Source organism: Columba livia, chromosome 11, assembly GCF_036013475.1.
Source record: "Columba livia isolate bColLiv1 breed racing homer chromosome 11, bColLiv1.pat.W.v2, whole genome shotgun sequence".
NCBI classification, from domain to species: domain Eukaryota; kingdom Metazoa; phylum Chordata; class Aves; order Columbiformes; family Columbidae; genus Columba; species Columba livia.
Window position 1 is genome coordinate 19,203,109 of NC_088612.1, and position 25,229 is coordinate 19,228,337.

General features: G+C 38.3%; 1 protein-coding gene across 12 annotated transcripts in view; it reads left to right on the forward strand.

Annotated features, from left to right (window-relative positions):
• Window positions 1-25,229, forward strand: part of HERC1 (HECT and RLD domain containing E3 ubiquitin protein ligase family member 1) — a 110,664-nt gene that overhangs the window by 20,054 nt on the left and 65,381 nt on the right. For all 12 annotated transcript variants that reach the window (XM_065077001.1, XM_065077000.1, XM_065077003.1 and 9 more), the window contains exons 2-11: window positions 14,069-15,024; window positions 16,290-16,385; window positions 16,700-16,894; window positions 18,518-18,829; window positions 19,510-19,606; window positions 19,795-19,938; window positions 21,296-21,423; window positions 22,237-22,381; window positions 22,476-22,647; window positions 23,643-23,777. In XM_065077001.1, coding sequence (XP_064933073.1) covers window positions 14,095-15,024; window positions 16,290-16,385; window positions 16,700-16,894; window positions 18,518-18,829; window positions 19,510-19,606; window positions 19,795-19,938; window positions 21,296-21,423; window positions 22,237-22,381; window positions 22,476-22,647; window positions 23,643-23,777 — 2,354 coding nt within the window. In that variant the 5' untranslated portion in view covers window positions 14,069-14,094. The remainder of the gene's footprint in view (window positions 1-14,068; window positions 15,025-16,289; window positions 16,386-16,699; window positions 16,895-18,517; window positions 18,830-19,509; window positions 19,607-19,794; window positions 19,939-21,295; window positions 21,424-22,236; window positions 22,382-22,475; window positions 22,648-23,642; window positions 23,778-25,229) is intronic.

Consider the following 25,229-nt stretch of genomic DNA (forward strand, 5'->3'; position numbering starts at 1 on the left):
ACTGACTTTTGCTGAAGGACTGCTTGGCATAGTAAGAATGTAACACAGCATTTTAAAATTAATTTAACCCTTGAACTGAAAGGTAGTTTACCAGTGAAAGCCTTTTTTTTTTCTGTTATTTCAGAACTGAATTAAATGGATACTAATTGACTAGAAAAGGATTTAAGTGGCCTGACTAAAAATCTCAGTTGTTTTCTGTCTTTAGTTTGCCAGTTACAAATAACCATAATCTTCATTTTTGGAGAAAACAGTGCAGGGGTGTTCTGCTTGTTTTAAAGTATCAGTGGTGACTGAAGTGGCACCATTTTACAGATGGAGACAACTAGATGTGGAATTAGTCTTTGTATTTTGGTAGTAAAATTAAAAGTATATACATTTAGATACTTCTGTTTAAGATTCACTTTTACTATTCCAATCTTTCTTTCCATTTTTAATATAATTATTCTTATAATTATGGAGTAGAGAAGTATTTTTATCTTCATTTTAGACATAAGTACTGGAGACAAAAAATATTAGTGGAGCAAGCATTTGAGTTTTGGTCATGGGTTGTTACAAAGTCATTATCCTTTCAATACATCAGTCCTCATTTAGATACTGTACAGATACTCAAATCTTCCTCTGTTTGTATAACTGGAAAGGTTTTTATCTCGTGCTGGTATGTTTTAGTTAAATGTAGGGTGCATTTGTCTATGGCTGATTTGACTTCCTGGTGTTGAAGTCATCGCAGTGAGAGGTGAGTACAGTGTTGGTTATGTTGCTTTCTCATGAGTGGTTCTCAGAAGTACTCATACTCTGAAATTGTGGCCAGCTTTCCTTTTTTCTGTCTCGCTGTAGTGGCTGACAGTCATGTGGAACATTCAAATCTAGCACGAGTTTTCTCTTTGTAAAGTAGCCCTCAGGAAATGAAGCTCCACTTACCTGGGGCTGCTAAAGTAACTGGCCGTGTGGTGCAGCTGCTCACTGGGCATCACTGTAACCCTTGGAATTTCTGAAGATTAAAAAAACAACAACCCAGAACCCAGTGGCTATGGAATTTGCCAGTGAGCAGCAAGTGTAATGGTGGCCTGGGCCCTGGCCAGGTATATTCTCTGGACTTGACTGCCTGTCGTGATTGACCTGATGTCATCAGGCTTGTTGGGAAGGTGTTCAGATGGCTCAAGCAATCATGTTCTCTGCTGGAAGCTGGAATTAATTTACTGTTAAAGAAGAGCCTACTGTTTGAGTCCTCCTTACTACTAATAAAGGGGGGTTTTTATTGTCACCACTGCATAATACAGAAATTTCATCCTCAAACATTTCCTTACAAATGCATGAATTTATACAACAGAAGTTTCTTTTTTAGTTAGTTATACTGGGAGTACTTCGAGTCAAGAAGTTGAAATGTTAACACAAAGTGTATACTTCTGCATTTAAGTTGCAGTCTAGCTCTTGAGACTTTTTTCTTTTTTACACTCTGAAACAAGAAGCTGCCTATTGAAGTAAAAATGGGCTCAGTTGTATTTTAAAGTAGAATTACCTACACCTTATTCACTGTATGCCAGAGGAAGAAGTGATTCAAAATCTTGCTAAGAGCACCATCAAATAATTAGGTTATAAGTCACCCCTGGAGGTCATACAGTCATGGAGTCACAGGCTGGTTTGGGTTGGAAGGGACTTTGAAAATCATCTGGTTCCAGTCCCCCTGCCATGGACAGGGACACCTCTCACTAGAACATGCTGCTCAAAGCCCTGTCCAACCTGGCCTTGAATTCTTCCATTGATGGAGCATCCACAGCTTCCCTGGCAACCTGTTCCAGTGCCTCACCACCCTCATTATAAAGGATTTTTTCGCTATGTCCAGTGTAAACCTACCCTTTTTCAGTTTAAACCCGTTGTCACTACAGGCCCTGATAAAAAGCATCTCTCCATCTTGCTTACCTGCCTCTTTCCTGTATCCAGAAGGGCTGCAGTCCCCCTCTCTGCTGCCAGCAGACCTGACTTGGAAGTTAAATGAGATCACTGACCTGGTTGAATTTTGAATATCTACACCTGTGCAGATTTTACAGTTTCCTATCCATTGCTGACTTTCTTGATTTAAAATAGTGATTACTGGTAAAAAAATCTATTAGTAATTTTTCTAGTTTTTAGTAAAAATAATGTCTGTTCCTGTGGTTGTGGTTGGAAGCACCAAGACTACATGGTTAGTAGTAGTACAAGTTAGTAGCAGTACAAGTGATCGTACCTTTGGGGAGAGTGGTAGTGATAAAACCTCCCCAGGGTTTTCAGGCCTTTCCCAGTGCAAGATCAGGCACCTTTCTTCTCTCCAGTTGTTGGAATGGGAATTTCTGCTTCTGAGCTCCTCTTTTTACTAACTGCTTTTGATGATTATGTATGTGGACTTGTCTTCTACATTCTCAGCTTTTGTTTCAGTATACTGGAAAGCAAAGTTGATAGTTGGCTGTAGAATTAATCTGAATTAGGCTATCAGTAATTTGGTTTCCATATGCTGAGCAGAAGGCTAATGCAAGGAGGAAAGCTGGTGAACATTCTGACCAGTACAGACAGATGTTCAGACAGATCAATTAATGTTAGTGTGTACTTTGTTGTAATGTTTTTCTTATGAGTGAAGAACAATCTGCTGTAGCTGCTCTTCTTGCCTGTTCTTTCTGGTGTCGTTCCTTTTGCTCGTCATCCTCCTGTTCCAGATTTGTAGGGGACCATGGCTTATTTTTTCTGCCTTGTTTTACTGCCCATCTCCTATTACCTAGCACCTCTCTCCTTTTCCTTTTTTTATTTTGCTCTAATGTCTCTTTAGTTTCAGGTCTCTGTTGATTTGTAGTAATATCTCTGCTGTGTCAGTACTTTCTGATTTATCATTTACTCTTTTTCTTTTCCGTGGCCATTTTGTATAGATCCCCATTCATCTCACATCTGTCATGACACTGCACATAGACTAAATGTATTGGCCAAAAAAGAACCTTTGAGGAACGTTACCTTGCACAGTGATCTACAGTGCTTTTTATACATGAGTAAAATTCTGAATAAATAACTCTATTAGGCAACAGTATATCATGTTACTATTGGTTTCTACTGTCATAGTTTGCCCTGGCCATGAGCAATATGGAACATCTTGCAGGTTTTGTGTTGCTTGCAGATTTTACATTGTTGGGCTATGACAAGGCAGGGTTGGAATTAATTTTATGTATTTCTGGTTTCTAAATTAACCTTTGCAGAAAAAGGTTGTAAATGTTTGGAGCCCTGATATATGCTGCTAAATTGTATATAGACCACCCTTTATTTATGAAAAAAAAGAAAGCAAATCAAACAGTTTGCTTTTCTTGTAGTTTTACTTTCAGATAGTAAAACTTGAATAACGATTGCAAAAATTGCTGCATTCTGACAGTAGTGTCTGCCTTGTAAGAAGTCTGAGAGACTGCACTGGTAAAAAGTTCAGGTGACGCGTCATTTTATGGCATGTTAGGAACTGTTAGGACTGGAACTCAGCAAAACCAGAAAACAGCCCTTCTGTGCACAGATCCAAGGTACAGCTGGATCTTGAGTTCCGCATGCAGTTCTGGAGTCATACAGATGAACATACAGATAATATACTGATACTGCAGGTATGTGATTATATCAATATAGATGATAATATAGCAATAAAGGAACCAAAAAAGTGGTAAAGAAATATGGTGTGGATGATTAGAGGGATGCAATGCGTCTGTGGAAGGAGAGAATCTTTGGTTTCAGTTGATGCCGCGCAGGAGAAATAAATAACCACATTTTTTGTGTGTCAGTTGTATTAGGAATTGGCCAGAGTATTAAGATAATAATTTAGTAGATTTAGATACAGAACAAAATCTTTGTTTTACTGCTAAGAAAGTTACATTTGTTTGAATTAACAAAATGTATAAGGGTTCTAAGTGCTTATGCTGCCAAACTGAAATGTGACTTTGAAGAGATTCTACTTGTATAATAGAATTGTAGTATTATCATCAAAGTGAGGCAGCAAATAGAAACATATTGCATCAGGTTTTCAGTCATATTTCAAATAGATAACTGTTCCAGACCTGTGATCAGCTACGTATACAGAACTTCTGCTTTATTAAGAACCCATCTAAGAAAACATCCCAGTAAAAAGTTTTTGAATAGTCAGTCTCACTTGCAGTGGATTAATTTAATTACGTTCTTAATGAGCTAGTAGAATTACCTAATTATTCTGATTGCGAAATCTTTCCTGAGTTTTGTGTAAGCCACAAAAACGTTGATTATTTTTGCCCATCTGCAGAAATTATTTCTCACTGTTGCAAACGAAGATTTAACTACTCTTACCAGTATGAAGAGCTGTAGTACGCCCTGGCTGCCATCTGTTTAAATATTAAATTTTCTAATCCCTTTCAGAAACCTCCCAGGTGACATCATGCTTGAAGTACCTCTGGCACAGTTTGCTGTGGGACCACTCATGTTGAAAATAGTAAACAGAACTGCTGTGAACTTGAGAAAGATCATTGTCCGTGAACACACACTGAAGAACTCTGTCCTGCAGAAATACACTAATCTGTTTATTTCTTAAAGTTTTTATTCTCTTGCACTCCGTTCAGAAAATATCTTTACCTATCCATTGGGGAAAGGTGGTATAATGTTACTGTGAGGCACTAAATAGAATTCAGGCGTGTGAGTTTCATAACCAGTTCTTTACATGATCTTTAGTTTTGCTGTATTCTGCCTTTGATTTGACTGTATGGACTGTATTTGATTGTATTAAAGACTGTATGGACTTCCAGCTGCTTGTGTTACAAGCTTTTGTAATCAGGTTCCCATAAAGTAAAATTAAATGTGGTCAGTGTCTTACAAAGGTTGCTGAAATCGCTAATTGCAGAGAGGAGAGAGTGAGTGCTTGTGAGGTTTATTTTTCCTCTGAGGAAACTTTTGTTTTTTAGGACATGTAATGTGTGCAGCTTTATAGGTGCAGTTTTTCAAGAGCTTTGCAGAAAGTAAAGCTTTCAGCTGCTTTTGTAGCAGTTGTAGGAGTCTGAGCACTTAGGTCTGTCAGAATAATGGGGTTTGTCTGTGTTTGATTTCTACTGTAGTCAGACCACGTTAAAGAACCATGCAGTAATATATAGCTTCGTTAAATTCTGACCTTGTTAGTGTCTTCGGTGTGTGTGCTAGAGTCACTGCCCTAAGAAAATGTGTTTTCTTCATATTGATTTGAGATACTGTATCTCATCTTATGCATATTGATTCTTAGATTGTGGTTCATCAAGTGGTGCTGTCATCTTGTTTCCAGAATTCAGAAGCTCCTGGATAATACTTAAATGGGTTTTTTTCATTACCTTTTTAATCTGTTAATTTGCAGAAATTAATCCTGGTTTTGCTGTGGAATATTAGATCTTAACCCTTTGTAAATGCTGAAGTAATTTTCTAGCTCTTCCCACATATCTTCTAGGTTTTAGGGTAGGCTGTCGAGGCTTGTTTTAATTGCTTTATTTAAATATTTATAATATTTATGCAGGGAGTGAATAATCTTACATTTTATTCAGTTGACAGTGTTAAATTTCTTTCTTCTACTGTTCTAAGAGTTGCTCAAATCTTTTTTATGATTACAAGTGATAATATCTCTGTTTTTTTCTCTCCAGAAGCATTGTACTAACTTACTATTGAGTCATAATATTGTTTCCTACAACAAATAATTCTCTCCTCTTATTTCTCTGGCTGGCATGGCATGCTTTTTCTGAGCAGAAGAATATGCTGGTGTTTTCCAAATCTTCAAGTAAGAGGTTTTTGTGTCTTGTATACATTTATACTTGTAGGAGTTTGTGATGATGACCTGATAGTCAAACCTTCCTCACTCATATAACTCATGATGAGATAATTGTATTAAAGAGATGGACATTGTGCAAGACACAATGTTTCCAGTATTTTTGGTTGTCATAAAGAAATATTTGCAAAATCTCTTAAAAATGGGGGGTTTATTTCGAAACACTTTCTATAGCTTCTGTCCCATCTCCACCTTTCTTTAATTCATCACAGAAATCTTCCTCTTAGATCTATACGTAGCACATTCTCTGTAGTTTTTTTTATTTATCTGAACTATAGAAAGGAGCTTCCTGTTTACTTCTATTAGGATGAGTTTGTCAGCTATGTGGAAGCAGCTCTTGGGTGACAAATTCAAGCGTCTCCCATAATTTCCAAGCTGCCATGGAAAGGGAAGACTACGGAAATTCTTTCTGGGAGGTTGTGTACACATTCTGTCCAGGGCAAATCTTCCCTGCTAAGCTCAGAAAAAGGATCTTTATAACCTTATAAGCTCTGACCTTCAACCCCATGCTAAAGTCCTTTAAAAATTATTGTTTTCCCCCCTCAAAAAACATTTATAGCAGGATACCTATTTTGTTATATCTCCTAGTCAGTTTTACCTCAGGGTATTGCTCATGCATTCATACAGTTGGTGGCTTGGTATTGTATATATAAAATAAACAAGCTGGGATTAATTACAAGATAAGTTCCCCTTTCTGTTTCTGAGTGTTTGAATTGCTGTGGTGACAGAGAGAAGAAAGGAGCACTATTTCTAGGTTATCATTTCATAATTTATTTCTGTTTCATGGAAGAAACTTGTAAATTTAGTTACGTGCATCTCCAGTCCTTTATTTTATTCTTATTCAAGATAGAGGGATAGTTTCTATTTCCTTAGAAGATACGTAGGTTTCCTCAGTAAAAGCATTTACTGTTTGGCCTGTTTCATTAGTGACAAAAACTTAAATTGAAAGCTTATTTGTTCAATATTCTGTTGTACTTAATGATTACTTACAACAGGCCTTTCACACGTTAATACATGTGATTGATTAGTTATTTTAGGCAAGCTTACATGTCAGAAATGAATGTTTTTTGTGATCTGTAAGAAGTAGTGGGTGGTTTCAGGATGAATTAATTCCTGTTTGAGAAAACCAAACTCTTTAATAACACCGAATATTTTAAATCCTTTCGAAATATTTGTTAGGCCACTAAAAACTGTATTATCTCTGTGAAATATGCCTACTTCCATCTTTTTCTCTATATTTTAACTCAAAAGGGAAGATGTATTAATCATTATTAACATTTACTCTGTCTTGCTGACAGACACTTGTAAGTTCTTGTTTGTTTGTGGGATTTTGGTGTTTTTTTATTTTTTTGACACCGTCTAAACCAAAACGTTTTTAAAAATCATCATGTAAGGAAACAGAACAGAACAATATGGAAAAAGGGGAACTTACATTTTTTGTAAACGTTCATTCTCTCTGAATTGTTGGCCATGTGGAAATACGTGCCAACCATGTAATTATTGTAATTTCATAATGCTTATAATTGCTTGTAAGTTGATTTATTTGCATTTGAAATGCAGCCTATTATCTTCTTTTTATGCTTACTAATTATTGCAAGATGTGAAGACTTCATCCTGAGCTTAGAATTTGAGTGATAATGGCATAAGCTAATTTGTATATTTGGTGTTAGTTTGTTTATAGAATGGGGCAAACCATGAACAGACCAGAAGAGGCAGCTGGTTTGTACTTTGGTGCTTGAAAACACAGAATCTGAAACGTAGGGGGTACTCACTCATTGTGCAGTGAGATGTAGCTTTGGAAGCTGTATGTTCGTCTTTGGGTGCACTTTAAATGGTGGACTGATAAAAAAGATTCTTCGTGCTGCATGTAAGTTCCATGTTTCTTATAATATTGAGAGCTCTCTTAAGCATATTTTCTTTTGCTATTTAAATAATCTGCTCTCCCCTTATCTCAGGAAAAAAACCCTCTTGATTATGTTCCTCTTATTTTCACAGGCTTCATTTTAGAGTAATTTTCTTCTCAATTCCTTTCATATGATGTAAGGAAAAACCAGCGGTTAGTCTCCCAATTGAAAACCACCTTCTTGGCTGGCATTAAGTTGGATAAGAAATACCCAAATTGTTTTGTCCAAATAATATTTGTAAGGAGTGAAGTTGATGACCTTCCCTTTGGTTTTGCTGAGGGTAGTCTCAGGCTTGTATTTTTGCTTTAGTTTATTTCATGTTTCTTGTTTACTCGTGGTGTAACTAAGTTTCATTGGCTACACTTGAATAGCGTTCCCACTTAACTGTGTTTCTGATTATTTTTTCTTAGAGTCAGCTCTTAGGCAGAGCTTTGCCAGATTAGTTTCTAGTGTTATGACAAAGAACTTGGAATTCTGAGTTAGCAAACAAGCTCTGAAGGCAGCCTTAGTTACTTTCAGATCTATTCTACTGCAGCTCAAGTTGCTGCCACTGGTATTTTGAAAAAAGAAATCTACTTCCAGGATATATAGAGCTTGGTTTTTAGGGTTTGGTATTTTAGTTTTGTCCTAACTGTTCCCTAGAACAAGCTTTTAAAATAGGTGTTATATTTGGTAAGACTGTCTTGTAATCCTTGTTCAGCTTGAGTTTTAAGCCCTTTTTAGTTGACTTACTGATCAGCAACAGTAAAAATATATGTGGGTATTTATTCACCCCAAATGGCTATTTGCCCAACAGGAACTGTGGTTATAAAAGATAGGACAAATGAGTTGTGTTGGAAATTCTTACTGTTTACTTCATTTTTTTTACTGAGGAGCAGTAGAAAACACAGAATAAGAGAAAACTGGGCTTTCGTGGTTCATGTTTTATTAAGGTGAATAGATTTTTCTCCACCTGGTGCTGGACAGATACATTTTTATATAAAGTAGAATATAAAAAAAATCTCTAATAATTCTAATTTTAAAACCTACATGTCTGGAAATTATGCAATAGGTAATGTTCAAGGCAGCATCTTGGTTAAGTCCTAGCTTTTTTGAATTAGTGAGAGCTGTTCACTTGGAAGATTTGGAGGTTTATTACATGTAAAATGTTGGCTAGTGATTTGACAGCAGGGTGAGTTATTTTCAGATTGCTGAAAGGAGCACTTTCTCTAGCTGGAGTCCTAGAATATGAAAATACAAACACATAACAAAATGTGATAGGGCTGTTTTTAACGAGGAACAATTGTTGCAATTTCAAAAAGATCTTTTGATTGCTTCTTTTGCTTTGTTTTTGTTTTTTTTTTTTTTTTTTTTTTGTTTTGTTTTTGTTTTTTTTTTTTGTTTTTTTTTTTTAGAAGAGAAATCCCAGAAAGTTCTGTTAACTTTTATTTCAAAACGCATCAGTGAGTATATTCACGTGGCCTTTCAAAGTCAAATGTAAGGCATTTGACACAGTCTCCCACAGCATCCTTACAGCTGATCTGAGGGAGTGCGGTCTGGATGATCGGGTAGTGAGGTGGACTGTGAACTGGCTGAAGGGAAGAAGCCAGAGAGTCGTGGTCAATGGGGCAGAGTCCAGTTGAGGCCTGGATCTAGTGCAGTGCCTCAGGGGGCAGTGCTGGGGCCAGTATTATTCAATATATTCATCAGTGATTTGGACGAGGGAATAGAGTGACTGTCAGCAAGTTTGCTGGTGACACCAAGCTGGGAGGAGTGGCTGACACTGGAAGCTGTGCTGCCATCAGAGACCTGGACAGGCTGGAGAGGTGGGCAGGGAAAAATGTAATGAAATATAACAAAGGCAAGTGTAGAGTATTGCATCTGGGTAGGAACAACCCCAGGTTCCAGTGTAAGTTGGGGAATGACTTATTAGAGAGCAGCGTAGGGGAAAGGGACCTGCGGGTCCTGGGGACAGCAGGGTGACCATGAGCCAGCACTGGGCCCTTGTGGCCAGGAAGCCAATGGTACCTGGGGTGGGTTAGAAGGGGGTGGTCAGTAGGTCAGAGAGGTTCTCCTGCCCCTCTGCTCTGCCCTGGGGAGACCACACCTGGAATATTGTGTCCAGTTGTGGCCCCTCAGTTCCAGCAGGACAGGGAACTGCTGCAGAGAGTCCAGCGCAGCCACCAAGATGCTGAAGGGAGTGGAGCATCTCCCGTGTGAGGAAAGGCTGAGGGAGCTGGGGCTCTGGAGCTGGACAAGAGGAGACTGAGGGGTGACCTCCTTAATATTTACAGATATCTAAAGGGTGAGTGTCAGGAGGATGGAGCCAGGCTCTTCTCGGTGACAACCAGTGATAGGACAAGGGGTAATGGGTTCAAACTGGAACACAAGAGGTTCCACTTAAGTTTGAGAAGAAACTTCTTCTCAGTGAGGGTGGCAGAGCCTGGCCCAGGCTGCCCAGGGGGGTTGTGGAGTCTCCTTCTGTGCAGACATTCCAACCCGCCTGGACACCTTCCTGTGTAACCTCATCTGGGTGTTCCTGCTCCATGGGGGGATTGCACTGCATGAGCTTGCCAGGTCCCTTCCAATCCCTGACATTCTGTGACTCTGATTCTGTGTATTTTCTTTTTGCCGGCACATAGAAAGAAATGCCTTTGCCCATGCTCCAAAGCAGTTATAAACCTTATATTTGTGGTTCTCCAGCAACAAGCTGGAGGAAATAAACCCTCCCTATGAACTGTGCTAGCCATTGTCACTTAGTTTCTGGTTGACTACAATGATATGTAGTTACTACGCTTAAGCTTGAGACAGAGATAATGAATGTTGTTTCCGAGAAGGACCAACACATTTCTTTTGAAAGTTGCGGTAGGAGAGTAGGTCACTACTAAGAGCTCAGATTCAAGCTTCAGTCTCTATTTTTAGAGGTGCGTACAAGGGGAAGGGAAAAAGTCTAACAGTTTTCAGTAAGAGGAGCATTATTTGCACCCTGGAGGTACATGAGCAAACTTAGAAATTTCTGAGTGAAGAATAGCTGGTGTAAGTATAACATAAAGCAAACAAACAAGTCTTTATTTGAGTAACTTCTTAATGCCGCTAAATTCCCATGTATTGCCTCTTGAGAAGGCACTAGCTTTGTCACTGAAGACCAGAGTTTGGAAGTTTGCATTCTTTTACTTCACAGTCAGATGGTAGTTAGTGAATCCTTTCTTCCTGATAAATGAAACAATGGTGCCTTCTCTTTGTGAGCAAGGTCCTAGCTGTAGTAATACCCATTGGTGTCACTTGGAGGCCAAGCTGTTGGTGTGTTTTGTAGTACGAGGAAACGGAAGGTGTGTCTCGTATGAAATGCAAAGAATGCTGCTGCCTCTGAATGGTGCTTAACAGTTGTGTGACGGTGCATGTAAGGATTTTGCTGTAATACAACTGAACGAACTTGGGCAATGTTCAGTGAGGCTCGAATAAGGCTTTTGATGCAGGTGCTAATCTAGTTTAGAGAAATGGATTTTTGGATGTGTGTTGTATGTATATTGGCAGAAGAGCTGTAGTGTAGTTCTCCGATTATTTTTTTTTCTGAATGTGAAAAGTCAACTCTGAGAGAGAACCAGGTTGCATTATGTGTTCTCCATTGCACTAGAGATGTAGTACACCCATTCTCTCAGTAGATGGCAGAGAGATTCCCTCCACCCCCTGAGATTTAGTTTTAAATTACATCAAATAGGGCTCAGAATACCAAAGAACACAAACATCTCCTTCAGAATATTATATTACTTTTTGGTGAAATTGTAGTACATTAGAACTTGAAGGGTCAAAGAACAGAAGCTGATCATTCATAACTTGTGTAAACCATGATTAATGATTATAAAACAGGAGTCAGGTCTGTTCTGTACGGTAGGAGGTAAAGCATTTGTAGGTTACTCTGAACAACACTTCTTCTGAAAAGGGCAGTTTAAAAACACTCTTTTGCTTTGAAAGGGCCTACTTCCATATTATTATTATGACAGTTCGCATCAAGAATCCTCTTGAAGAAACTGGAGTTCTAACTGCTACCAGCATTAAAATTATTAACTGAAGTGTCTCTTTGGGAGCATAGTGTTCTTTTTATTTATTCACTTTTAAAAATTTTCTCAGACTTAGCCATAGGAAAGCCCTGGACTCAACTAGTTTTGATCAGTCTGCGTTCTTGTATGTAGGAAAGTGTCAAGCTCTTTTCTCTTTTTTATTTTTTTTAATGAATTTGGGCGTTTTTTTGGTCACATTATCAATGCTTTTACTTTTGCAGTTCTTGAATGTTATATAAATGGTAACTAAGAAACACTGATTTTAATGACTATTCTGTTATGTCGCATGAACATAGTTCTTGTAGTTTCTGTTTTTGCTGGTGAGTTCAAAAGCTGTTTACTGAAAATACTGTGTTTATGAGGGTTAAAATGAGGGGCAAAACAAGAATAAAAAGTCATTTTATTGGAATACAGAAACCTCAAACCTATTACGGAGGGGCGCCTGGGGAAGCAAAGCGGGGGGGGGGGGAGGGGGTGCCCATGGCCCCAAAATGGAACCTGCTTCCAACCCTCATCATCTTTTCTGTCCCCTACCTCTGCCTGACAGTGACACAGATTGCTTAGGGTTTCTTTTTGTGATAGAAATCTCTTCAGGGAAGATCTTCATGCTAGCCTGAAATAATTGTTTTCCTAGGAGAATGACAACATGAGACTAGAATTCTCTGTTGACTATCAGAATTTATCATACTCCATTTCAAAAGTGTTTGCTGTTTCCATTAGAAACTCGTTACAGAATTTAACTGGGAACAGACTTCTGAGATTTTCAGGCTAGATTCTCTATTGTGCTAGATCAGAGGAATGATGTTTTTCTCTGCATAAGGCAGTGTCAGTGTTTAATGAGTTCAGGATATAGGTGATAGAAATCCAGCTGGCTGATCCAGTTGGTTGGCATTTTCTAAAATTGTGTGAAAATGCTTCCCTAACCATTCTGGAAATGCTTGTTAATGCTGCTCAGCATTGTATTTTCTTTCATGGTGACTCATGATCCTTCTGTGATTCACTAGATTCTTCTGCTTTTCAATCTCCAAATAGTAGATTTTCTGCTTATGGGAGAACTTTTTATTCCATGACTGTATAAGCTCTCATGTTTCACCATTAAATTTCAAGCTATTAATCTCACTACTTCTCATCTACATAGAGTTTTTCACATGTCATGTTCTCATCTGCAGCAATAGAGTTGGCTCTGCACTTTGTGTTGTCGTTGTTTTACCCATTCATTAAGCAAAGTATTACATTGTTGGTTTCAAGATAGAGAAGATCTCTCAAAACTTAACTGAAAATCAGCTTGATTTTTTTCCCCCCATTTTACTTCCAAATCTTGTGTTCCTAACCTACAGTTCTTTATAAACTTACACCAACTTAATTTTTGAAGTAGTTTATTACAGCTTAACTTGCCTAAATTGTACTGTATGCTTTTGAATATGTAAGATGCCCATCTGATAATTTTTAAGAAATGTTTTACGCTTTCATTTTGAGTAGTATGGTGAAAAAGTTTGCGGTGACCGAGCACTGGGGAACTTCAAGGCCATATGCACGTTTGCCGTACTGTCTGTGCCGTCCGTCTATGGTGTGTTATCCTGGAAGAAGGGTGATGTTGAGAAAATAATCTGCTTTTCCAACACTATATTCTCCCTTCTGAAGGTGACCAAAGAGGACATGTTGCCATGTTCAGTTTGAAAGTTGATGTACTCAGGTTAAATTCCAATAACATCTGATATTCTGTAATTTAAGGGTAACTTTTCCATCTGCTGATTTATTTTACATTTTGAATTTAAAAAAGTGAACAAAGAATGCATTCCCCTGTAATGAATTGTAAGCTTTGAAACTGCTTTGCACTTAAGCCAAGTTACAAGTGTCTTAATACCAAAGCATTCCAAGTTTCACACATGGATTTTGTAACAGGTTGTAGACCACCTGTGCACAACTCAGACCCTGCTGCGTCTCTCAAGGGAATAACCAGGGAAAACGGGATCTTTCTGCTTAGCTAAATATGTTGGCTTGAGTTCAGGCAGTGCAAAAGTCAGAAAAGAGTTGTATTCCAGGGACTAGCGCTAGCCAAAAAAAGCTTTGTGCCATGTGGTGAGGAGTCCCATTTTAACCACAGGATTCCAAGGAATTTTGTGGCAATTTCATAATAATATTTTATTGAGTCATGATTCATAATGTGTTGGAAGGTTGCAGAACTTAGATGGGCAAATGGTGGAACTTTGGTTGATTTAGTGATTAACCTTTTGCTACTGGCTTTCTTAAAGAATTATTAGGGTTTGTTCTGCTGTAATAAGTTCTGCAGATAATGCTGCCCACCTATTGACAGTGTTTTTCTTCTTCAGGACTAATGGCAAAGGAGTGAACCAACATGGCAGCTATGGTCCCACCGGTGAAGCTGAAGTGGCTTGAGCATCTGAACAGCTCCTGGATCACAGAAGACAGTGAATCTATTGCAACAAGGGAGGGAGTTTCTGTCCTGTACGCTAAGTTAGTCAGCAATAAAGAAGTAGTGCCATTGCCCCAGCAGGTTTTGTGCCTCAAAGGACCTCAGTTACCAGATTTTGAGCGGGAATCTCTGTCTAGTGATGAACAGGACCACTACTTGGATGCCCTTCTTAGCAGCCAGCTGGCACTGGCGAAGATGGTGTGCTCAGACTCTCCGTTTGCTGGAGCGCTTCGAAAACGTCTCCTTGTGTTGCAGCGTGTCTTCTATGCACTTTCTAATAAATATCATGACAAGGGTAAGGTGAAACAACAGCAGCATTCACCAGAAAGCAGTTCTGGATCCGCAGATGTGCATTCTGTCAGCGAACGTCCTAGGTCCAGTACAGATGCACTCATAGAAATGGGGGTTCGGACTGGATTGAGCTTGTTGTTTGCACTGCTCAGGCAAAGCTGGATGATGCCCGCGTCAGGACCTGGCCTCAGTCTTTGCAATGACGTTATCCATACCGCGATAGAAGTCGTGAGCTCTTTACCGCCTTTATCTTTAGCAAATGAGAGCAAGATTCCACCAATGGGGTTGGACTGTTTATCACAAGTAACAACATTTCTGAAAGGAGTAACGATTCCAAACTCTGGGGCAGACACCTTAGGTCGTAGATTAGCTTCTGAATTGCTTCTTGGTTTGGCTGCCCAACGAGGTTCCTTGCGATATCTTCTGGAATGGATAGAAATGGCTTTAGGTGCTTCAGCTGTAGTGAATACCATGGAGAAAACCAAGTTACTGCAGAATCCAGAAGGGATGATCAGCTTTGATTGCTTTATGAGTATATTGACGCAGATGCGACGATCTTTGGTAGGTATACCAGCTTTGATTTTTCTACATAGCAAATGTAGTTGCATTCTTAACTTTAAATAGGTTCTCAGCACTTAATGCCAGTTTGCTGAACAGTTTACTCACTATGTTAAAAAGAATGGGGTTTTTTTGATTAAAAATTTTTTTCAGAATTTCATCTGTTGCCCACTGTCTCTTCCTTCTTGCCCACCCATTTACTTGTAGGTAAAGGAGATGAAACAGCAAAGCAGTCCCTGTGTTATCACTTCTGGCATTATGCTCTAAATTCAGGAAAAGAATCGAGGATGTACTTGATCCACTTGCACTTTACATTTAAGTTCATAGCAAAAAAATTAGAAAATACAGAACCATTTTTTTAGGCTTGCTTTGCTGAATTTGCTTAGAATTCAAAGTTTTGTAGTATGCCTTGTTTCCTGTTCAGAGTTATTTACATTGGACATTCCTGCTCTCAAATTAACCTGGCCCTCTGCTTATACATCTTTGGAGAATCAGTAAGATTTGAGATGTTTAACATTTTTACTGCTGCTCAGAAATTAACGTGATAAGAAAAGGAGCTAAGTTGTTTGGGAGTATGGCACACTGCTTTATATGCTGAGTGATTACTTCTGGTCCTAGATGAATATTCTTTTTAAAGCTATGAAATTATTGCACAATATGCAATCAGAAGCTCCAGTGAGCTTATGGCTCATACACTCAGACTGAAACAGGGAAGGGCTTTTTCCCAGAGGTGGTCATTCTTTTGTGTCCTCTCAGGCTTGTGATGCTTGCTAATACACATGAATGTTAGAAACTAAAAAATGTAAAGAGTGGCGACCATGAGAAGGGCATGACAGTGGTAGGATCTGAATTGTATGTCCTGATGGGCAACTTTGTTGTTGTTTTTGGACTAGACCTAAAATAGGAGACCAAAATATGGAAGATATGTAAACACAAAAATAATTATAATTAATCATTATTAAATTTTAATCACTTTAAATTAAACACAAGTGACATGCACTTCAGAACAAAACAGTATTAGGAGAAATTAAACCCAGGTATTTTCACAACGATGACTGATTAAGAGTGTTTAACTAGCACTTGTCACATTTTTGTTATGATGCAGTGTATGCAGGTATGACAGCTCAGGGGAGAAAGGTACTTAGGCTTATAGAAAGAGCTTTTAATTTTGCTTATCTATAAGAACAAATCCCTAATGTATTTTGTACAGGTGCACTGTTGCTGTATGGAAGTATTTTTCTCATAATAACAACACTTGAAAATTGTAGGGATCATCTGCTGATCGAAGCCAATGGAGAGAGCCGACTAGAACATCTGATGGCTTGTGTTCACTCTACGAGGCAGCTCTGTGTCTATTTGAAGAGGTATGTCTTGCAGCAAACATTGACTTTAAGGTAATTTTGGTTTACTTCCCCCTCACACATCAGGTTGGTGTGTGCATATAGGTATGGTCCAGTCTCTGCTGAGTTATTCTGGAGTAGAAGAGGAAGGCAAAAAAAAGGTGAAAAACCAAGACGTAGAGAAACACAGTAACGTGGACAAGCTAATGATATGTTGATGGATGATTTGTGTTTTAGGTAGAGGATCATATTGGGGGATATTAAAGTTGCATTAAACATTGTGACCATATGGAAATAAATGAAAATGCTGCTGTGTAATAAATCTCTCATTTTGATAGGTTTGTCGAATGGCATCAGACTATTCAAGAACATGTGCCAGCCCCGACAGCATTCAAACAGGTGATACACCCATTGTTTCTGAGACCTGTGAAGTGTATGTGTGGGGTAGCAACAGCAGCCATCAACTGGTAGAGGGAACTCAGGAGAAAATACTTCAACCCAAGCTTGCTCCAAGTTTTTCTGATGCACAGACGGTGAGTACTATTTATAGTGATATCTTATATAACATTGAACAGCTTCGTGGCTATAGTGTGAAACTGGAAAATAGTACTTGGTTTCTGATGCTCAAGTCATAACGAAGGTGTGATGCTCAGAAGTAGTCACAAGTTACTGAAAGTATCTCACTACTTTTATTGATGCTTGGAAAAAACATTCTGTTTCTTTTAATGACTCACACAGATCGATATCCATGTAACAAGATTGATTGAATTATCCAACTTGCTATGAAATGCATTTGCAGAGGCGCATTTGCTTGCCTGTAGGGTTGTGTTGTTTTGGTTTTTACTGTTGTTTAAAAGGTGTCTTAACTGCTCAGTCTTCTTTTCCATTAGTGATTTTCACACTAAGGTTGCCTAGTTTTCAAGTCTGAACCAGGCTAACTGCTGGCACAGTGACTTTAATTAGCTCTGTGAAAATCAGTATACAGTGTGCTCTTTCTGCTCAGTCACAGATTCTGCAGTTGCAACTGAGCACTTCCATTGATGTGTGGCACACAATAGAATAGTGTGCTTTTCTGTTATTAAACTGAATTTGCAGCACTGACTTAAGTAAAAGTGGTTTTTGGTCACTAGGCAATTTAGGTACAGTTTCTGAATTTGTTTGTATTGACATCACTGATATATTTTGTATGCCAGTGTTCTGCAGGACCAGGCACCATAAAGTGAGTTTATGCATTCAAAACAGTTTGTTTAAACAAAACACTGATACGGAAGAGTGGAATGAGTAATCTGAATGAATGAGTTACTCTTTAAATCGCACCCATGAGGCATATTTATGTAATTTCCCTCTGGAATAAAGAGTTTTTTTCTTTAACCTTTATTGATGATTTCTGTAGGATTTGCCTATATGAAGAAGCTAATTCACAGTAAACAGGGTTGTCACCGTGCAGTCCACCGCCTGCTTTGTGCCATTGAATGGCGTGGACGCGTGGTGCCTTAATGCTTTCGATTTGAACCTGCTCTGCACTTACAGTGCATTAAGATTCCTGTAGGAAATTATTGCAGGCTTAGCTGGTTTGCTATTAGGACATTGTTCAGCTGTCCGCTGACTTCCAAACAGAAGCAAGTTCTTACTTTCTTAGAAAGTTTTGGTCTGATGTCTTTGGGGTTTATGTAGTTTAAATGCATGGTCTCAAATGGTAGTGAATTTTTAGCATTTGACATATTTCCCTAAGGTTACCGCTTGGTACTGGTTAAAATGAAGCAAAACCTACATTGCTTTATCAAGCTGTTACTTTGTCTTTTTAATCTTAAAAAATTAAGATGCCTTCAAAGACTGTCCATTTCCATTCCTTGGTCTTGGAGATCTGAAGGCAGTCTGAGTTCTTTGGTCTGTAGAAGATATGCAAATAAATCAAATAGATTAATCACTATTTATATCCTTTGCCTCCAGAACAGATTTACTCAAAATATTTTTCAATAATTTGAATTTTGCTGCTTGCTTGAGTCCCAATTCTCTGTAATTTTGCATTACGTTATATGATAGGGTTATGTAAACAAGCCTGTCATTCTGTTCAAAAATGCCAACTTCTAGATATATATGTGAATTTTACATTTACCTAATGTTTCTTTTTTACTCTTTTAACCTTTTTGTTTTAGATTGAAGCCGGACAATATTGTACTTTTGTTATTTCTACGGATGGTTCTGTTCGAGCCTGTGGTAAAGGCAGCTATGGCAGACTAGGACTGGGTGACTCCAATAATCAGTCCACGTTGAAAAAATTGACTTTCGAGCCTCATAGGTCTATTAAAAAAGTGTCATCTTCAAAGGGATCTGATGGTCACACTTTAGCATTTACAACAGAAGGGGAGGTCTTCAGCTGGGGTGACGGTGACTACGGAAAACTGGGACATGGCAATAGTTCAACTCAGAAATATCCCAAACTTATTCAGGGCCCTCTGCAAGGAAAGGTATGTTTTGTGTAGTAGAATACCTATTTGTGTTCTGTTCAGTTGTGATGATGAGTAACATTTGAAAGATACAAAATCTGAAGGAAAAGTTGTGTGTTTTGTCTAGACTTCTCGTTGAAGCTGAGTCTGCTTTCAGCAAAGCACTGAAGTTTAGGCTTGCCTTTAGGCATGTGATTTGGACAATGGCATTGCCAGTAAACCTTCTCCTAGTCTTAAGACTGAAACCTGCTCGTGTGCTTTTGCTGAACTGCGGTGCCTTTGCCGGGGATGGCAGCTTTTGTTAGCTGTAACGTTAGGGCTTTTCATATACGATTTTTTAGCGGCTTCATTTGAAGAGTGGCTTGGTGCTGTGCTACAAGCCTTCTCCTCCCTGGCTGTGTTGTGGCCAGTGTTCTAAACATCCACTGATGATGCTTTTTGCTACTGTAAGACTAGGATGTCATTATGTTAACTTTGCATGATAAATCATAACCAGTTTTGTATGTAAACCTGTGTCTTTGTGTACTGATTTCTGCTTACCAAATACTAAATAGAAAAGATTGCAAAGATTAATTTACGTGTGTACTTGCTCCAACCGAGTGAAAAAGTCGATTTACATAGACTGCTTCTGAAATTTGACTTTCATAAGCTTTCAGACTTCCTATTCGATTTGTATAAACACTTGATTTTTATTTTTGTAGGTTGTTGTATGTGTATCAGCTGGATACAGGCATAGCGCTGCTGTTACAGAAGATGGAGAGCTATATACATGGGGAGAAGGAGACTTTGGAAGATTAGGTAATTTTAAAATGTCATATGGTGCTTTTGGAAGAATTCCTGTGTCTGGTAATAATCCTATACGTTTATTTGCCCAGTTCTCTCATCATTTTCTCTGAATACACATATACGTGTCCACAGGTGTGTGTATATAGGTGACTGTATTTAAACTAGCACAAAAAGAAAATGTATTTTTCTTTTTTCTTTAGGTCATGGTGACAGCAACAGCCGTAACATTCCAACTTTAGTAAAAGACATTAGCAATGTAGGGGAGGTTTCCTGTGGCAGTTCACACACAATCGCTCTGTCCAAGGATGGGAGAACAGTATGGTCATTTGGAGGAGGAGATAATGGTAGGTAAAACTAACGTTTTGATAGTAATTTTTGTCTTATTTCATCTGCTTCATAGCCTCGGTACTCCTTGCATGTGGTTGTGGGTTTTTTTTTTTGTCATTTAGTAGCTGTTCAACAAAAGGATTTTAGTAACATCTGAATACAATATTTGAAGTTCAACTGCAAGATTATACAGTTTAAAAATGAGTTATCAAAAAGAACAGGGGTTTCACAGAACAGAAAGCTCACTGAATGCATAAACAATTCTGGAAAAAATGTTTTGCTGCTAACCTTCAAATGAACTCACTTATTTGATGTGGCAATAACTGTATTCACCTATTAAAACTGTTGCATTTAAACTGCCTCTTGAAGAGACAGTCTCCCGTCTCAAAAACGAAAGGCTTCTAAGCCTTATTGCCAGTAAATGCTTTGACAAACACACAGTTGTTCATTTTCTACTATTACAGTATTTAGCTGAAATTGGTTAGGCTGCTGGATAAAATTAAAATTGAGAACTGCTGTATTATTGCTGCCGAGCCTGGTGTGAGAGGAGAGGAGAGGAGAATGCAGCCTACAGAAATCTCATCATCAAATTGCTGGTTAATGGAACTGGTGGGAATTGGTATTTGATTCAAAAGCAAGCTCTGACATGCGCATATAGAATTGTTCCCGCTCCTCTGTCTCCCTCCTTCTGTAATTTCAGTAGAAAAAACATTTTTTAATGGGACAGACACCGTAACCTTCACGAAGTATTGGAGTTTGCTCTTTTGTTTCAGTAAATTATAAACAGTTTGCCTTTTGGATATTAATGATGTGATACTAAAATATTGTTGTAGGAAAGCTAAAATAACATGAATCAAAGCACGACCTTTGTAGAAATTATCAGTCTTTGTAATGTATTTCACATTTTGGTTCTTTCTCCTTCCTTTTGAGGAATGCTTTTCTGTCAACACTCTAATGTGGTCTAGTGACGGTCCTTGTTTTTCAGGTCATTGATTGAAAATGGTGAAGTTGTGGAGACAAATAGCTGTATTCAAGAGAAACTTAAAGGAGGAATATGGGAATAAAAATATTAATGTGTACACAAATGCACACAGCTGTTAGGAGACAATGCAGAAAAGTTGGGTTTTTTTCAAATCACTTCATAAAGTAGGATAGAGAAATTTTTATATTGGACTGGATGAGCTTTTGATATCCCTTCCAGTCCCTAACATTCTGTGATTCTGTGTGAAACAGAATAGATTTTGTAATATGTTTTACTTTTAAAAATATACACTGACATTTTTGGAAATCCAAAGAGAATTCTTTTTAGGTGCTTAGAATTGTTGTAGTTTATATACTAAAAATACTTTCCACTTGTGTTTCCTCCTTTTGTAGGCAAGCTTGGTCATGGTGATACAAATAGAGTATATAAACCTAAAGTTATAGAAGCCCTGCAAGGAATGTTTATTCGAAAAGTTTGTGCTGGGAGCCAATCTTCACTTGCCTTGACATCAACAGGGCAGGTAGGCAACAGCAAGTGTCCAATCAAATGATGGGAGTTGGTGAAGACGGTGTGGGTTCGTTACTTCAGCATTTAATTTGACTGTTGAGAAAATATTCAACTAGCACTTGAATATCAGTAGAGTTCTTGATTAGAGATTGACTGCAGTATTGAGATCCTAATGCACTAGAGTAATGAAAAATATGCTGAAGAGTCATCTACAAATATACTTTTCAAGAGTCTTGCTTAGCCACGGAAAACAAATTATTTTTAGGTTAGGAAATGTAGTCAGTCCAAAACCAAATTGGATTCCGGAAGTAAAGTGGGTTCTGGAAGCAAAAAAGCAGTGAAAGGCTTGTAATTTTTTAGTTAGTTAAGTGATTTAATAGCTTTTTAAATGCATGTGAGTTTAAATATAGGTGTTAACAGAGAGTTTTCTTTCTAGTCGGTAAAATCTCAGGAGAGCTTGGAGAGAAATGTTTAGTTGGTAAATAGGAGCCCTTGCTGCTCTAATGTGTACGCATGTAAGACAATAAGCATTTCTACGTGTACCTAAGTGACCCCGCTTTGATGCTGAGGCAATGTGGTTTGAAGGGTGGAATTGGGAGTGCTGAAGTGACTGTAGCAGTTTCATTTCTTGCAACAGCCTCCCCATTGATGTGGCCAGTGATCTGAGTGGTTGGGCAGAAAAAAAAGCACCGGGAAAGCACTGTTCGTGTTTTGTTGAAAACGTAATTGCGATTAATGTGCAGGGGGTTATCTGGTATTTTGTTTGTTCGTGGTCACCAGTAATACAGACTCGACGCGCTGATGTTTTGTGGTTGGTTTGCTCTAGGTTTACGCGTGGGGCTGCGGTGCGTGCCTTGGCTGTGGCTCTTCGGAGGCAACTGCTCTCAGGCCTAAGCTTATTGAAGAGCTGGCTGCTACAAGAATAGTTGACATTTCGATTGGTGACAGTCACTGTTTGGCACTTTCTCACGGTAAATAGAATAAGGTGTAAAAATACATAGTATTCCTCTTGATCAAAAGCAATTGTATCTCAGGTTTTGCTTTCTGCCTTGTTTATGTTTATAGATAACGAAGTTTATGCTTGGGGTAACAATTCAATGGGACAGTGTGGTCAGGGAAACTCTACCGGTCCCATTACTAAACCGAAGAAAGTAAGTGGTTTAGATGGAGTTGCAATTCAACAGATTTCAGCAGGAACGTCCCACAGCCTTGCCTGGACAGCTCTCCCAAGGGACAGGTAACACTGACACTGGGGGACAGGGATCATTCTTTTCCTACAAGTCCACTTTGTGATACCTGTACGTCTTTCCTGGAGGTGTTAACAGTGTCACGCGTTCCAAGTATTCTGCTTGCAATGTTTTGGAGGGGAGAGTCTTTTCTTCTTCCTCACCTTCTCTTTCTCTTCCTCTATTTCCTTCTCTTCTTCCTTCCTTTTAAACTATTGGAGACTACAAATGAAAATATAGCAGCACCAAGGATTTGGCTATTAGTTACTTGTGTATGAAGATTTCATACTTGCTGTTAGACAAAAATTACTTCTGTTTACTAAAAATTGGCAAGTTAGGCAGTGGGAGGAGAAAAAAACTCACTTTTTGTATGGCTTAGGCAGTTTGCTTTAGTGTAACAAGGAGTAAACTAAGAACAAGACTTGGGGAAATGGGGAAGTTTACACCAACCACTAATGTGGATTTAAACATTTTAACCAATTCCTGGATGGTTAGTTGATAAGCTGACCTAAAACCAGGTACCTAAAGAAAGAATTTGGTTATTAACATACAATAACAGAAATAATACTTTGTTACACCAAGGACATGAGCAAATGATTGAACTGGTAAACTTTAGATTTATAGATGGACTAACACAAAGGGATAGAAAAACAATATTTGGAAGATAATTCAGGAAGAATTTCAAGTGCCCTGTTTTAAAGGGAGCTATCTTAGAAAAATCAGTTAAGAAAATAGCCTCAAATAGTACTAAGTGGTACTACTCCTTTTGAATTCTCCCTACATTGTACCAAAGTCTCTTTATCAATCTGGCATTTGTACAAAAACCAGGTTTGTGAGTATTGGTCAGCTTTTGCATGAATCAGATGAAATGCATATGGCTGAGGCAGTTAGTCAGCATCAATACTGTTTTCTTATAAGAAATTGGTTTGGTCAAGCGTGTACTCAACCTGCTTAAACTGTTCACAGGAATATTTTCATAGTAACTTCTTTTGATGTTGGATTCCAGGCAGGTTGTGGCATGGCACAGACCCTATTGTGTGGACCTTGAAGAAAGTACCTTTTCGCATCTTCGTTCTTTCCTTGAGCACTACTGTGACAAAATTAACAGTGAAATACCCCCTCTTCCTTTTCCTTCATCAAGGTACATAAAGCATATGCATGTTACAGATCTTTACAAATGTTTTTCTTCACAGCAGTGGTGCATGGCTTAGTCCTGGTTAGTCTTCTCTTTAACAACCGTAAGTCTGGTTTATTTACTTGTTTGTATGACAGGGGAGCTTTTCAGCGCCTCAGATGCAATAGGAACAGTTGTCTGGAATTTATTTTAATTATGCACTGAATTAAATATTTTATTTCAGAGTTATCCTTTAAAACACATTTTCCTATGTAGTTGAAATGCATTTACTGCTTCTTGACATTATTTCTGCTTTGCAAGTTCTAATCTACTGATAAGTTTAGGGAAAAAAACCCCTCTTGAGGTGATAATCCATCAACGCATACATTCAGTCCTGACTAACACACGTGTGATGCTCAGACCAGGAGCTGCATAGCTGCCATTACCTTGTTTCTATCTAAGGGATTAGGATATTTTCCTACAAGTGTTTTCAGCACGTGAGCGTGGGCCATTGGCTTCATGCAGCTCAAGGTCTCTGGTCACCTCTGCAGAAACAGAAATTGTTCAGAATGCATGAAACACTTTTTAAAGGTCATGTATGACTCTGTTGTTCCGGTTATGTCCAGTAGCATAACTGTTTTCCAGCTGAATGATCAAAATGGAGAAAGGCAGTTAATTTTTTTCAGGAACTGATTTGTCTATGAAATTTTGTAATGAGGCACAGCATTACAGTTCCAGCAGTTTGCTTCTGCTGCAGACAGAGGTCAGTGGTGACATCTGGGACATTTTGTGATCAGTTCCATGTGGGATATTATTTATTTTATTTCATTGTATGTTTTAAGATAAGATAGTCCATTACTTTTGAAAATGCAGGCTGCTTCTCACAAACATGAGACTCGTAGACGTGAATTCCCATATAGACACACATTTCCACAAATTTCTCTTTTCTGGAAGGTTCTCCAGAAAATGAAATGCAACAAAACGAAGGCTGTCTTGATAGTGCCTTGTTAATTAAACCAGCTTCCTGACCAATCATCAGTAATTGTTACTGCAGCTTCCAGATTTGAGTCTTTTTACCAAAGGTGATGTTTTGAATGTGTTGCTATTAGGTAACTTAAGTGCGAGTGTTTCCTCACTGATGCTTGCAAACACCACTGTAAATATCAAAGATCCTCTTGAATCTTTTTAATTTGCTACAAAGTCATTAAAAAGTTTTCTTTTTTAAGAAGACTAGAAATTAATATTACAACTTTCATTATTAATCTGATGGTTGTACTCTTAAATCATCTGAGAGAAGATTGCATTGGTTACTTCTTGCAAGGTTTATTTTTTCTTTTATGTGAAGCATATATTTGTCTGTCTATTTGTGTGCTTTGGGATGATCTCCTGATTTGTGGGAAGACTGTTCTAAACTGGATGCCTCTCGGAACCACAACGACACTTTTCTCTATCCTGGTTTTGGTTTTTGTTCTTTTAGGC